This window comes from Microtus oregoni, unplaced genomic scaffold (genome assembly GCF_018167655.1).
Source record: "Microtus oregoni isolate MIOR12 unplaced genomic scaffold, Mior012 000044F_ref0000062, whole genome shotgun sequence".
NCBI lineage: Eukaryota > Metazoa > Chordata > Mammalia > Rodentia > Cricetidae > Microtus > Microtus oregoni.
The window spans coordinates 10,330,023-10,345,732 of NW_024543218.1; the positions used below are offsets into that span (position 1 = coordinate 10,330,023).

At 45.1% G+C, this 15,710-nt stretch overlaps 1 protein-coding gene across 1 annotated transcript in view; it reads left to right on the top strand.

Annotated features, from left to right (window-relative positions):
• LOC121434725 (phosphatidylcholine translocator ABCB4) overlaps positions 1-15,710 on the top strand; it is a 53,077-nt gene that overhangs the window by 33,960 nt on the left and 3,407 nt on the right. Inside the window, exons 19-25 of the mRNA XM_041633646.1 lie at positions 294-377; positions 1,382-1,585; positions 6,411-6,511; positions 8,492-8,632; positions 10,956-11,112; positions 11,674-11,871; positions 14,344-14,550. Of these exons, the coding sequence (XP_041489580.1) occupies positions 294-377; positions 1,382-1,585; positions 6,411-6,511; positions 8,492-8,632; positions 10,956-11,112; positions 11,674-11,871; positions 14,344-14,550 (1,092 nt within the window). The remainder of the gene's footprint in view (positions 1-293; positions 378-1,381; positions 1,586-6,410; positions 6,512-8,491; positions 8,633-10,955; positions 11,113-11,673; positions 11,872-14,343; positions 14,551-15,710) is intronic.

Consider the following 15,710-nt stretch of genomic DNA (forward strand, 5'->3'; position numbering starts at 1 on the left):
CAGTGGGAAAGAAGTTACCCTACAGGGCAGAGCTGTCCTTAGCTCAAGTTGTGACAACTTAGCAGCTGGAACAGCCGCAGGAGTCCAGCTTTGGGGCGGAGCTGGCAGATGAATCTGTTCCTTATCTCTGACTAGAGACCCCTTCCTATCATGGGAGGCAGTCAGGACCTGTGGCTAGAGCGTATGCAGTGGGGTGCTCAGAGTGGCTGTTTCTTCTCACTGGAGCCCGGAGAGATGGTTTTTTCTGCTGGTTTTAGCTGCGGGCTAATTTAAAGGCGTGTTTAATTCCACAGGACATGAGCTGGTTTGACGATTACAGAAACAGCACCGGAGCCCTTTCTACGAGACTCGCCACGGATGCTGCGCAAGTCCAAGGAGTACGTAGGCTGCGCTCTGCCGGCCTTTCCTTGATAAAGTGAACCTGTTTGTTCCATCTCTTGAGATGCTTCCAGCCGGGGGTGTGGGGTTGTGAGGGTGTGGGATAGCTCACTGGTGGACAGATTGCCCGCAGTGTACAAGGCCCTAAAAACATTTTTCAAAAGATACTTTCAGTTGGAAATAGTAGAGCATTTCGTTGAAACTATCATGAACAGCAAGGGGAAAGTTTAGACTTCAGGGTGGCATGATCTGCTGGCGTCAGAGACCCCAGGTTCCTTCTGTCTGTTTGGTGAGTCGCCTCCTCGGCATTGACTTCATCAGGCTGATCTCTTGGTTGGCAACCAATAGCAATTAGAATTAGAAGCTTCTGTGTTTCCCATCTAAGGAAAGGACATACATCTGTGCCTCATCTTTCAAATGAAAACCCCTTCCAGAACTAGTTACAGCTCATAAGTTACGCTCAAGCCTGAGGCAATTTCTGTCTCAAAAGAAAATGGTTCTCTGGCCAGCTTCCCTACTCTGTGAAGTTCCCTCATTCCACAGTAAGAGAGAAGGGAAAGGGTGAACCAGGGAGATGACAGCATTGCCCATGACAGTGGTCCTGGCTTTCTGAATTGTGCAAATGACTAATTCAAACACAGTATGGTTTATGGTTAATGGTCTCATGTATTATGGTTTCTAGAAGAGTATAAATTTCTGTCTGCTAACTGAACCAAATTTTTATTTATATTACTGAGATTTAGGTTCCCCTTTGAAAAGATGTGTATGTGTGTGTGTGTGTGTGTGTGTGTGTGTGTGTGTGCGAGAGAGAGAGAGAGAGAGAGAGATCTCACAGTTTATCCATACAGTAGGTGATTCACGGGCTGAAGGGATGAGAGTGAAGCCTGTTGGCCCAAGCGTGGGTTTACTGAGTAATGAAACCCTTCACGTTGAGTAGGCAGCCGAAGGCAGGAACCCATGGTTTGGAACTTCACCCAGCTGCCTTACTCTTCTTCTCTTAAAGGCCACGGGAACCAGGTTGGCTTTAATTGCACAGAACACAGCCAACCTTGGAACCGGAATTATCATATCATTTATCTACGGGTGGCAGTTGACACTTTTGCTGTTATCGGTTGTCCCGTTCGTTGCTGTCTCGGGAGTTGTGGAAATGAAAATGTTGGCTGGAAATGCCAAGAGAGATAAGAAAGAACTGGAAGCCGCTGGAAAGGTGAGTTAAGTGGGTTCCAGCTAGCACGTGCTGCTTGTGGACATGCCTTGCTTGAACTGGCACCTTTACTGTTTCCATACAACCTGTGCAAAGTGTTTACCGAATCGGTAATGCCTAAAACTCAAAGATGGGATGGATCGTGCAAAACTTCCAGCTTCCAGGCAGAACTTGCTATAAAGATCTTCCAAATTTGCCCAGATGCACCTCATCTTAACTGTATATCCTGAAGTCACTGATAGAACAAAAGTCACTATTTTATAGATAAGAGCGTAGCTTTACCTTCGGTCCGATTGCTTCAGCAGCTGTCAGCAGTCCCAAGCCACTGTGACACCGTGATGCTTTAAATCTCAAAATCTGCCCTGTGTAACCTTTGGCTATCAAAAGAAACCTGTAGGCTTTTCTCAGGGCTACAGAGTCTAATTATTCTCTGTAGCCCTGACTAGTCTTTTACCATGGTGTTTTCAATAAGAGTTGCTTCTGTTTCTAGGGGGAAAAAGAGTTTAAGGCAGAGTATAGACTTGGATGAGTCACAAAGAGCCTGTTGCCTACACTCGCCCCCAACACCACTGTTATTTTTATTGTTAAACTTAGCAGCCACCAGGTGGCAGTCATTCCTTATTTTGTGGTTCTAATGTGTAGTGACAATAGAGATTGTGTGACAACCATACTACATATAGGAACTTATTCTTACTATCATCACGGTCGTCCTGTGAGGCAGATGATAATGCCACCTCTCAAGTGTATGTGTGCACATGCATGCACACACGAGTGCCAAGTGTGCAAGACCATAGAAGCACATTGAGTGTGGTCATTTTTGCTCTCTACCTATTCCCTGATAGATGGTCCCAGCACTGTGCTTAGAGGAACTGGCCAGTGAACCCCCAGGGTCGGCCTGCTCTGCTCCCACACCCTGGGGTGACGGGCTTCTTCCGTGGATGCTGCATATTTGAACCGAGGCCTTGCGCTTTCAGAGCAAGAACTCTGACCTGCCGAGCCAGATTCTTCGTGTTTGCAAATGTAGGGATGTGGACAGGAAGCAAGTCCATGCCAGACTCTCACCACCTCAGTCTCTATAGGTATCTAAGTGGGTCTGAATCCACACATAAACGTTTGATTTGTAATGCGTGCACATTCAAAATGGTAAGGTGCAGATTGTGTCCAAGGACACATCTGTCCTCGTGGATGTAAACATCATTCTGTAGTGAAAACTTAGGGGGTAAAGCAGGTGGTTAGTACAAACCTCAGCATCACTCACAAGCATCACTTTGAATATCTTCATTACAGCTATGTGTAGTGTGTGTGTGTGTGTGTGTGTGTGTGTGTGTGTGGTGGGGGGAGTCAGTGTCTCCACCCAACATGGAGACAGACTTTGAAGTTGAGTGACTGCCTCTAAGTGGCTGGCGTAAAATGGTAAGATTAAAGCCAGTTGTGGTGGCCTGTGCTTGTACGCTCATCACTCAAGAGTTAGAGGCAAGAGAATCGCCACTAGTTCAAGGCCATGCTGGAACACATCACAAAATAAACAGAGCAAACAACAGCAGCCAAAACCCCCGAGACTGGGGCTGTAGTGGGGTGTGTTTCCACTAGACAGGTTCTCTCCCTGAGATCCACCCCCTCCTCCTGCCACTCCATGGGTTAGTGGTCCCCAGCTTCAGTCAGAACTCTTGTCGTTTGTACATGACCTTGCCCTGGAACCAGAGTCCCCTGGGAGCATGTGTGTTGTGGGTCCTGGACTTTGTCCCTGCGTGTTCCCAGTTGTTGAACACACTCTTACGTTCTGACTTAGGTAATGGAGGGTACCATTTTCTTCACTCTGTGTGCCATAGCTGACTTCTGAAAACAAACAAATCAACTAACTAAATAAACAAACAAGCCAATAACAGTTGCTTTGCCCACGCCCCCGATCTTGGAGTTCGTCTTCATTCCTCAAGAGAAAGTTATCAGAATGAAAATAAAATTTCCTTAGGCAAATTACACAAATAAAAACATCTAGAATCTACCCAACATAGTAATCTTGACTCTATTCAGAGAGTTAATTTTTTTTTTTCTTTTTCGAGACAGGGTTTCTCTGTGGCTTTGGAGCCTACCCTGGAACTAGCTCTGTAGACCAGGCTGGTCTCGAACTCACAGAGATCCGCCTGCCTCTGCCTCCCGAGTGCTGGGATTAAAGGCGTGCGCCACCATCGCCCGGCAGTTAATATTTTTATAACAATGAAAATTGCCGAAATTTTGGCAGAAGTAAGGCAGTAGAGTTGAATAATGTTGGAGACAGACTTAGACTTTCAGTTCTTAGTCTTGGCCTTCTGTTCAGACCTTATGATGCCGGGGAAAGCTTCCGGGTCCGGTGGCGAAGTGGGACTCCGGGCATGGTGCCGCTCAGGCTTCTCTGTAACCTTCCTGGAGCTGCCATCCTGGGGACCAGATGAACGGCTCGCCATGCAGTCTAATGACGGGTTTGAACGCTGGGAGGCACTAAAGCTGTTTTACTCTCCAACAGTTCAGTCAAGGTTCAATGTTGTTTTCTCCATTAACTGTTGATTCACTGACAGAACTGGGGTTAGATGGAGTTTCTGGTGTGATGTGGTGCGGTGCAGTGTGGTATGGTACTTCGAAGGCGGATGAAGGAGAATTGCTGCCAGTGTAAGACCAGTCTGCTCTCCATAAAGAGGCAGCCTGGTGCAGTACCATCCTGGGACTGGGATCAAAGGAGGGAGTGGGAGCCTAGATGATCTCCTTCCCATCTCCTGTTCTAAAGAAAGTGCTCATTTACTGGAGTATACATTTTTATTAATGGGTAAAATATATCATCAGTCCCATTTCAGTTTTCCAAGGAAAACTTAGAATATTTGTTGCTGTGCAGTTGGGGGAGGAAGGTAAAGTAAGATTATAGCCACAAATCATATGTACACTTGTAATGCGATCCTGTAAATATAATATTAATATATATGTACATCCTACTGATCAGCTCCACCAGCATGCCCTTTGTAATCCGAATAACGGATTCATATTGTGGATGGCTTGACTAGATCCCATATTCCGAGCTCAGAAGCCTGTAATATCAGAGCTAGACCACAAAGTTAACCCAGAAAATCAAGGGCTGATGGGAAATTTGTTTACAACCAGTTTCCCCTTGTGCAAATCTCAAAATAGACAGAGCAGCACAGCGCAGCTGGCTGACAGCAGACTTGGCATCAGGAGCCCTGCAGTTCTCACACCCTGAGTTAATTCTGAGGCTTCAGGCCCTGCACCTCTGTCACCTGTCAGAGCAGGAGTAACACTGCCCCAGAGTTGTCCTGAGGCTAAAGGAGATCGTGTCCTTCCACGTTGCAACGTTTTGGCTGCTTCTATTATCGGTTAGATTATTTATTATCTAAAGAGATAGACCTTTTCAGCCCAAGGTAACAAATATCTTTCCTTGCTTAACAATAGGAAGCTGAAATACAGATGTTAAAACTGATGAAACAAAACTGGAAAATGTAAGATCCTCATGTTGCTGGTATATCCAGGGAACATGCCTGTAGAACAGAAATGCAGATTCACTCGCTAATCACAGACAATGCCCAAAGGGTAGGCTACAAAAATTGAAAAACAAAATCGCAAACCTTTTGGATGGCTTGGGTTAAAGTGGATTGACATAAAGGATATATGTCAAGTGCAGGCAGTAGGTCCACAGGCTGTGTTTGCTCTGAGTCTCTGTCTCTTAGGTCCACAGGCTGTGTTCTCTTTGTCTCTGTGTCCGACGTCCACAGACTGTGTTCTGTCTGAGTCTCTGTCTCTTAGGTCCTCAGACTGTGTTCTCTCTGTCTCTGTGTCTAAGGTCCACAGGCTGTGTTCTGTCTGAGTCTCTGTCTCTTAGGTCCTCAGACTGTGTTCTCTCTGTCTCTGTATCTGAGATCCACAGGCTGTGTTCTCTCTGTCTCTGTATCTGAGATCCACAGGCTGTGTTCTCTCTGAGTCTCTGTCTCTTAGGTCCACAGGCTGTGTTCTCTCTGTGTCTCTGTCTCTTAGGTCCTCAGACTGTGTTCTCTCTGTCTCTGTATCTGAGATCCACAGGCTGTGTTCTCTCTGTCTCTGTATCTGAGATCCACAGGCTGTGTTCTCTCTGAGTCTCTGTCTCTTAGGTCCTCAGGCTGTATTCTCTCTGTGTCTCTGTCTCTTAAGTCCACAGCTGTATACTCTCTTTGTCTCTGTGTCTAAGGTCCACAGGCTGTGTTCTTAGTAAGTGTCCCTGCACATCTGTTTCATTCCTCAAACATCTACATTCAGATCTGTTCCCTAAGTGATGACTACCCCTCTGAATCCACAGGGCCTCACAACAGGTACTTGCCTCCACCTCCAGGATCCCGAGTCTAATTAACCAGGATCAGGCTTGTTTCCTTCATTTAAACAGCAGCTTAGAACAGGGCCATATTATTTCAAGTTTCAAGCAGGAGTCTCCTTCCTGCTTTTGGGTAAACAGCTTGTCTAAGAAGCGGTGTGTCCAGGTAAAAATGACCATCATTTCCAGTGGACCCCTAGAAACCATTGCTTAATTGTGCCTTCTAGACTCTACCCTATGAAGAAAGCGAGGTCACTAAAGGCTGTGATTGAACTCATTCTGGCCCTCAGCCATATGCCTCCATGAGCATCCAGAGACTTAGCTGCTCCGGTGTACACAACCCCAAGGCTAATTTCGTTAGAAACCTGGTCTTAAAGAATGTATTTTGCCTTTGCTTTTATTTGAAGAAATCTAAGATCATTGACTTGACCCTTAGAGTACATCTGACAGAGATTTTTCATTTCAGAAATAAAAGTACTATTTCTAATTGAGGTCTTTCTGTTACAGATCGCAACAGAGGCCATAGAAAACATTCGAACTGTTGTATCCTTGACCCAGGAAAGAAAATTTGAATCAATGTATGTTGAAAAATTGCATGGACCTTACAGGTAATAAGCTTGATTGCTGCATCCCTACTGCATTCCTAGACTGGGCTGCTGTCCCCTGAAAGCGTTAGAAATCTCTGCACTCAACAGTAATCACCTCTTCTGATAATTATCTCATCAAATGTCACGACTCAATTTTCTTTGCTCTCGTGAACATAGTAAGGGTTAGGTCTCCTCTAAGGGCCAAGAGGTACCGGGGGCTACAGAAAACTTTGTCACTGTGGTGTAGCTCAGCTGGGTGGCTCAGGATGAGCATGCTCTGAGGAAGTTGTTCAAACCTATCTTTTCTTGAGTATACAGGCTGCTTTAAGAATGAGTTCTATTGGCTTTATTCCAGAGGACAGTGTCTCCCTTGTCTTCTAAATATGGACCAGTTCCAGGCTGTTCTGAAGAAAAAGACATGAAGCCCCTTTCATGGTTTAGAGTTGGCTCATTTGAAATCTCCCTGTGTTCTGTTTTCTACTTGTCTGGTTTTGTAAACAAACCACCTTCACTCTGACAAAATTAACATGATGTATAGACTGGAACAGCAGTAGATACAGCCTTTCTTTTCTCTTTCTTTCCCTTCTTCCCTCCCTCTCTCTCTCCCTTTCTCCCTCCCTTCCTCCCATCTTCCCTCCCTTTCTCCCTCTCTCCCTCCCTCCCTCCCTCCTTCCCTCCCTCCCTCCCTCCCTTCCTTCCACCCATCTTCCCTTCTTTCCTCTCTTTCTTTCTTACAGGATTTTACTATGTAGCCTAGGCTAACCTACAATTTGTTATACAATCTAGGCTAACCTTGAGCTCGTGATCCTTCTGCCCAGCTTACCACATGTTGGAAAGCATGTACCACCATACCTGCCTTAAGGAATCAGTAGTTTTGAACACTTGAATATCTGAGCAAGGATCCTCAACATGTTCCGGTTCGTCCATTGTGTGTACTTCCATGATGCTAAAGAATACACAGCTACCATTTCTCTTTGATATTTAATGTGTATGTGCACCATTACCCCATTATCTTATGGTGTAGTTTTAACTTCAAAGAATAAAAAGCTGAAAAAAATTATTAATTTGATCAAAACTTAATTATGTAGCCATAATGTTAAGTGTAACATTGTAATTACAGTATTCAAGTTAATGCCCAAATAAACATAACACCATGGTCACAGTACACAAGCAACGCCTCCCAAATCAACAATACAATGAATCTCCTTGACCAAATAATTCCTGGTTTAAGAGTAAGAAATTACTGGGGCTGGATTCAGAAATCTTAAAAAGTGTAGCAACAATTCTAATTAGAAACAGTATAGAATAACTTATGTATGGGGCTGGCAGGATCTAGCTTGGAGAGTTTGGGATGTATAGCTATACAAATGTCAATTATCCACCTTTTGTGAAACTGAAATAAGTTTGACATGTGACTACAGCTTGTTGTGTGTACAGAACCCATGATAAGAATGTATCAACAAGCTGGGCGATGGTGCTGCACACCTTTAATCCTAGCACTCGGGAGGCAGAGGCAGGTGGATCTCTGTGTGTTCAAGGCCAGCCTGGTCTACAGAGGGAATTTCAGGAGAATCTTCAAAGCTACAGAGAAACCCTGTCTCGAAAAAAAAAAAAGAATACGTAAACAAATTATATACAGATGATCACAATGCTATTTATAACATTGGTATCTGTGGTACTTTTGACATAATTATTACATAATATAGTTTAATATCTGAATTATTAACCAATGTATCATAGCAGCTATAATGTAAAAACCACCATGTGCTAGATACTATGGTAGGTAGTCATGTCGTTTAGTGCATTTAGTTCTCAAAACCACAGACGATTCATTGTGTAAGTCAGAAATACTTTGGTTTCCCTACTTAACCGAATACCCTAGAAGACAGGCATTTAGCCCAGACTGGACAGGCTAAGCTGTGCTTTTAGCTAGACAGAGGGTAAGAGAAGCAGGATAACGGCTACGAGTATCAATTGTGAACAAATGCATTTGCTTTTCAGGAATTCAGTGCGGAAGGCACACATCTATGGCATCACGTTCAGCATCTCACAAGCATTTATGTATTTTTCTTACGCTGCCTGTTTCCGGTTTGGCGCTTACCTCATTGTGAACGGGCACATGCGTTTCAAGGATGTCATTCTGTGAGTAGCTTGAAAAGAGCAAGGTGACTTCTCCGGCCCCGTCGTAGGGCATCTGCCACTAGGCGTATGCACAGGTGTGGCTCGGGAAAAACAACTCTCCGGAGATGAGATCAAGGAGTTAGCCTCCTATAGCTGTCACCCTGGCAGGCACAGAAATCTGATCTTGTCACTACACCCAGCAGACTTTCATCATATGAGTGCTTGAAAATTCACGAAGCCTTGTGAAGTTGATTGCAAAGCACGAGGCGGGTTGTGTATGTGAGCCACTTTGGGATGGAATGTAACAGAGGAAGTTGTATGAGTGTGACTAGTGTAACTAGAAAGTCGTTGAAGCTCATAGGCTCAAAACAGAGTTAGGTTAAGTAGCTTGCTACTTTTCTGTAACCAACACATGGCCTTGACCATGCAATGGGGATCTCAGACAAAAGTCCAGCAAACCGGCTCTTTCCCCTAAGTAGGCGAGAGGCAGCTATCAAGTGTCTGTCTTCTATATGTGGTCACCCAGGGTTGCCTGCGTCTTTGTTTATTATAGGGGTTGCCCTTTGTCTGGCATCTGTTTGGATGCTTTTGTTGAGAAACCACTTGATAAAGATGCATAGGTTTATTTCTAGGGTGTCTGTTGTATCTCTTGGTTTACGAGTCTGTCTTTATGTCAACACAATGCTGACCTGGTTGCTGTGGCTCTGAATTTTGTACCAAAACCAAGTATGGTGCTGTCTCTAGCTTTATTCCTTTTGCTCAGTTGTATTCTATTTTTATGTGCATAGTTCTATATGATTTTAAAGACTTTTTATAGTTCTGTGAATAATGTCATTAGTATTTTGGCGGCTACTGACTGCAATAAATCTATAGATTGCTTTGGGTGATATAATCCTTAAACAACATACAAGAATTTTCCTTTTCTTGTTTTTTTTTTTTCAATTTCCAAAATCAGCATTTTTGTTACAGTGGATTTCCATTCTTGGTCAAGTCTATTCCAGAGCTATTCATTTACTTATTTTTGTAACTATTGAAAGTGAGATAGGTTTGTAGTTTCTTGTCTCTCGTTTTACTTATGTGGGCCTTCTGTTTTTTTCTTCTGGCTAATCTAGTTCAAGAGTTTTTCATATTTTCTTGAAGGACCAACTCTGTTGTGTTTATCATTTGTACTGATTTTGTTTCCTGTTTATTGTTTTCTGATCTTCTAATGTTTGCTTTGTTTTGTGCATGCTTTTCTTTCTTATTTACTTTACTAGTATTGTGTAGTGTGTGTGTGTGTGTGTGTGTGTGTGTGTGTGTATGAGAGAGAGAGAAAAGGAGGGGGAGAGGAGAGAAAGAGGAGAAACAGAAGGTGAAGATGTATTTGGCTCAGCACATGTGTGAAGGTCAGAAGATAGTCTTTGGAAGTCTGTCCCCTTTTTCAGGCTTGTGGGGAATTCGAGTTTTTTCCCACTGAGCCATGCCCTAGGTCCTTATTCTTGCTTCTCTAAGCCCTGGGATGCATTTTTAGGTTGTCTATTTGAAACCTTTCCTCTTTTGACGTTGGCACTGACAGTTTCTTCCCAGTGTTAGTTTTCTGCAACCCTCAAGTTGTAGTAGGCTGTGCCTACACTTGCCTCTGTTTGGGGGGCTTGTTTTTATCCTTTCTGACTCTGTTAGTAGCCTACTGTTCATTTACAAGCCTTTGTTCCGTCTCCAGGCATTTATAAATACCCTAAAATGTCTTCCATTGTTGGCATCTCCTTTAGCTCCTTTGTGACCAGAAAAGATATGAGATCTTAATTATTTCTAATATAGACTGGTATATTTTAGAGCGAGCTCTGCAAACTCCTTAGAATGTATACTCTATTAGATGAAATAGTCTGTAAATGTATGTCTAAAAACTTGTTTGCTTTGGTGACTCTTGTCACCCGTGATGCAGGATTGTCCAAACCTCAAACTGGAAGGCAGTAGTCTCGTCATTCAATCTGCCACTCTTTGAGCCCCTTGGTCCTGGGGGTTTCAGTCTCCTTCAGTCTTAAAAAGGGCACAGCCGGCAACTAAAATGAGCTGAGATGACAGATAAGATTCAGTCATGAGCCACTTCAGGAAAGTGAAAACCTCTGGAAGGTCGCATTAGCTCAGAGCCAGAGCCCTGCTGCTGGAAGGCGAACAGACAAAACAGCCCGAGACAGTGGGTCTTGCCTCCCTTCTAGACTTTGTCGTTGCTACTGGAATCTCACAGAAATGTGTGTGGGCTTTGGGACACGACAGTTGAAGGACAGACACGCAAATATTCGTTAAAAGTTTGTCTTTGGCCTTTGAATGCCACGGAGCTAATTCTGACACCTCCCCTTCCATCCAGGGTGTTTTCAGCAATTGTGTTTGGCGCAGTGGCCCTAGGACACGCCAGCTCCTTTGCTCCAGACTATGCAAAAGCCAAGCTATCTGCTGCACACTTATTCAGCCTGTTTGAAAGACAGCCTCTGATTGACAGCTACAGTGGAGAAGGGCTGTGGCCTGTAAGTTCCTCTGGCCAGATGGCAGAGCTTTGTCCTAAGGCTTTCTTTCTGCTAGATCACAATGACGTCATCTGCATCGGTGGGATATTTATGCTGCCAGTATCTCATCAACTTTTTGGCACTTTAAAATTTTAACACAAACTTTACAAAAAAAATGAAGATAAATAAATGCACATTAATAAGAAAAATGAAGATATCTGAAACAAAATATTGTTGACAAGAGCTTAGTCTGTTCTGCAGGAAGGTCTACGCATCTATTTCAGTCAGGGCGCTGTAGTTTGCAATTTCGCTTTAGACACTGTTGCTGCTTTCTGAAGCTCTTGGCTCAGTGTTTACTTTACATGAATCAGAAGCTGTGCTTTGGTAGCCCGACTTTTAGTAACTCATCTTGTTTCTATGATAACGATCTTGCTCTCGGCATAAACTGTGCCGGCACTGCACCCAACAGGCATTTCATGTTTCACTGGCATTGTTTGTGGTAAAATTTTCTTGAAGTACTACTTTTATTTCCAATGATTGTGAGATCAGTTTAATAAAAAAAAATATTGTAAAAACTTTTAGGATAAGTTTGAAGGAAGTGTGACGTTTAATGAAGTCGTATTCAACTATCCCACCCGACCCGACATCCCAGTGCTTCAGGGGCTGAGCCTGGAGGTGAAGAAGGGCCAGACGCTGGCCCTGGTGGGCAGCAGCGGCTGCGGGAAGAGCACAGTGGTCCAGCTGCTGGAGCGGTTCTACGACCCCAGGGCCGGGACAGTGGTGAGCACACTTTCTTAGCAAACCCATTGCAGGTTGTATTTTACGTGATCAGACTAAGAGATGAGTGAAGGCCCAAAATTCTGTCTGGCGTACTGACCACGGCCTGTAAACTCTCAACGGGCACCTGTATGAAACAAATAGACGGGGCACTTGAGGAAGGATATCAGAGACGTAAGCGTTGCACTAAAGCTGGTATAGGATGGATTTCTGGCCTCGGGGGACTTTGTCTCAGTCCAGTCCTCTTAAGCAAAACTAAGCTGCCTTCTGAAGGCAGGAAGGAGACCGCATCCTCCACACACAGCAACCAAAACAGGAACAAGACTACTTCCCGACGGCTTTGCTCTCTGTGTGCTTGTCTTTCCGTGATCTCTGCTTTGCCTCCCACTGAATCCCTGGCCTGTGTTGTGAGAAAGGAGAAGGGAAGCTGCAGGCTGGCAACCCTCAGAGAGAGCAGAAGAAAGCTGACGTCACTCCACGCAGACTCTCAGGACAGGGGTGTGCCGGCTCTTCTTGCCTCGCCGCCATCTGCTTGGCCTCATTTCTCTAACCTTGAACTCTAGGCTCTCTGACATTGACCCTTAAACTCCAGCTCGTTCACATTCGGCTTTTTTTTTTTTTTTTCGAGACAGGGTTTCTCTGTAGCTTTGGAGCCTGTCCTGGCACTAGCTCTTGTAGACCAGGCTGGCCTCGAACTCACAGAGATCCGCCTGCCTCTGCCTCCCGAGTGCTGGGATTAAAGGCGTGCGCCACCACCGCCCGGCTTAAATGTGTAGCCCAGGCTGGCCTCGAACTCGTGATCCTCCTGCCTCTGCCTCCTTCAGCAAATCCTACCGGCGTGCGCCACCACAACCGGCCACATTCGGCTTTTATCATAAATTTATGGCATTTGCTCTCTTCGCTGAGTGAAAAGTCTGTCTCTAACTGATATAGTCAACAAATGTAGACGTGAGCAGTGGACGATGGCTCACTAGGTAAAGTCTGTCTCTAACTGATATAGTGTAGACGTTAGCAGTGGACCATGACTCACTAGGTAAAGTCTGTCGCTAACTGATATAGTGTAGACGTTAGCAGTGGACGATGGCTCACTAGGTAAAGTTGTCTCTAACTGATATAGTGTAGATGTTAGCAGTGGACCATGACTCACTAGGTAAAGTCTTGCTGTTCAAGCATGAGGACTTAGACTTAACCTCCAGAACTTACCTCACACCCAGCAACTGTAGACGTTAGCAGTGGACGATGGCTCACTAGGTAAAGTTGTCTCTAACTGATATAGTGTAGACGTTAGCAGTGGACCATGACTTGGCCAACACAAAACAGATTTCATGTTCTTTGGTTTTTTTTTTTTTTTTGTGTGTGTGTGTGTGTGTGCGTGCGTGCGTATGTGTGTGTGTGTGTGTGTGCGTGCGTGTGTGTGTTTGTGTGTGTGTATGTGTGTGTGTGTTTGTGTATATGTGTGTGTGTGTGTATGTGTGTGTATGTGTGTGTGTGCATGCGTGCGTGTGTGTGTGTGTATGCACTTTTTGTTTTGTTTTGTCTCACTGGGAGTTTTGATCCTCGTTTTCTGTTGCTTGTTTGTTTTTAGAGAGAGATGACACACTTGCGTGCAAGTAAGGTTGGATAGTTAGGGAGATGGACTGGCTGGGAGGAGTTGGGGAAGGGAAAGAATATGATCCAAATATATGCAAGAAACTTAATAAAATAATAAATTTAAAAAGTCTGGCATAGAGGTGTTTGTCTGAAATCCCCCACTAGGGAGGCAGAGAGGGGCAGAGCTCTGAAGCTAACTGGCCAGCTAGTCTAGCCGCATTCAGGAGCTCCAGGTTCAGTGAGGGACCCTGGCTCAAACACTAAGGTGAAAAATGGTTGAAGAAGATACCCAACATCAACTTCTAGGACGTGCACGTGCAGACAAATGCATGCGTGTACACCACACGATCATTTCCATGCACACATACACAAAAATAGGAGTGATGTTTAAGACTGCTGCTTTCACAGAATATCAGAATCTAGGGCTGTGTTACTAATCCACTCGTCTTTTTCTAGGGCCACAAGGAGAGTCATACTGAAGGAGTGAGGTCATTAGGGCCACAAGGAGAGTCATACTGAAGGAGTGAGGTCATTAGGGGCACAAGGAGAGTCATACTGAAGGAGTAAGGTCATTAGGGGCAGGAGGGCTAGTGTCAGATTTTGACGCAGACTTCCTAAAGGCACCTGGCACAGAGATGCCTGATGAGGGCACAGAGAGACAAAAGACAAGGTTACATGTGTTTCATTTTACCTTCTAGAGCACAGCAAAAGAGGCTTGCCGTAAGAGTCACTCTGCTAGCCATGATATCCTTTGGGATGTTGACATCAGACATGAGACTTGGCTTGTGCACAGTGCAAGAGCCTACCCGATCCAGTCACTTCTTGTTTAGGATTGCTTCCCTTTTCTTTGAAGACTCTAATAGTTTGTGGATTTCTGTTTTTTAGCTTCTAGATGGTCAAGAAGCAAAGAAACTCAATGTCCAGTGGCTCCGAGCCCAACTGGGCATTGTGTCCCAGGAGCCCATCCTATTTGACTGCAGCATCGCTGAGAACATCGCCTATGGAGACAACAGCCGGGTCGTGTCCCAGGATGAGATCGTGAGGGCGGCGAAAGCAGCCAACATCCACCCCTTCATCGAGACACTGCCCCAAGTGAGTTAACTCAGAACTTCTTAGCTAAAATCAAGGCAGGCTCCTTTTTATCCCGGAAGCAATCCCCAAAGTTCTTCCAGCAGTCGGGTCAGGAATGGGCTGATGTGTCAACATGGTCGCTTTGGGGACAGCACTGACGTGGGTGACAGGGTGTTCCACCACCCTCATGTAATGAGAAACCAACAAGGTAAGATTCAGTTCGGAGAGCTCTACACCAGTTCTCACATCTGGACCACATGTCAACTAGGGTTTAGTGTCGTTCATGTGCTACTTCCCCACGCCCAAATTTAAGTTTTTTATTTTGAGATCCTATAGATGCACATACAGTGGCATGAGATACAGAGATACCTGCGTAGCACGATTAATAAAACCCCAGAGGCAGATATTGGGGTTTAAGCAGAAGATCAGAAAAACAAAACAACCAAACCTCTAGAAAAGCCTAATCTCTCCCAAGGTGGGCACCTCCGGACTGAGCCCTGAGCCGCTGTCTCCTCCCGTCTTATCGTCACCTCTAGTGCTGGGATTAAAGGCATGTGTGTGCGTGCATGTGTGTGTGTATGCATGTGCCTGTGTGCGCATGTGTGTGCGTGCGTGTGTGCGCATGTGCGTGCGTGTGTGTGCGCGCATGTATGCATGTGCCTGTGTGCGCATGTGAGTGCGTGCGTGTGTGTGTGTGTGTGTGTGTGTGCGTGTGCACACGAGCAGTGGCAGTACGGATTTTGTAACGCTGCAGTGCAGGTGCACACTCTTGCACTGACACTGCAGACAACAGTATTTCTGGCACATGAAGGTCCCTCGCACGGCCATCTTTCCATTCATAGTCCACTCCCCCACTTCAGTCCCCACAGTTCTGTAAATACTAATCTGTCCTCAGTTCGCACCGCTTTCCACGGTTAGGATCTTACATGCACACAGTGTGTAAACTCGTGGGGGCAGCTCTCACTCAGCACCTACCTGAAGCATCCATCTGCGCCCTTTGATTTGCTGAGTGGCCTTTCATGCCTGGCTGGACCACAGGTTTACCTTTCTCCTGAAGAAACTTATCATGCTTCATCTAAATGTGAGTCTTGATGGTTTATGTGAACCTAGGGTCTAGTATTTCTGGATTACAGCAGTGCAATTGTTGACACATATCATAATTGCATGCTTGGTTTACAAAG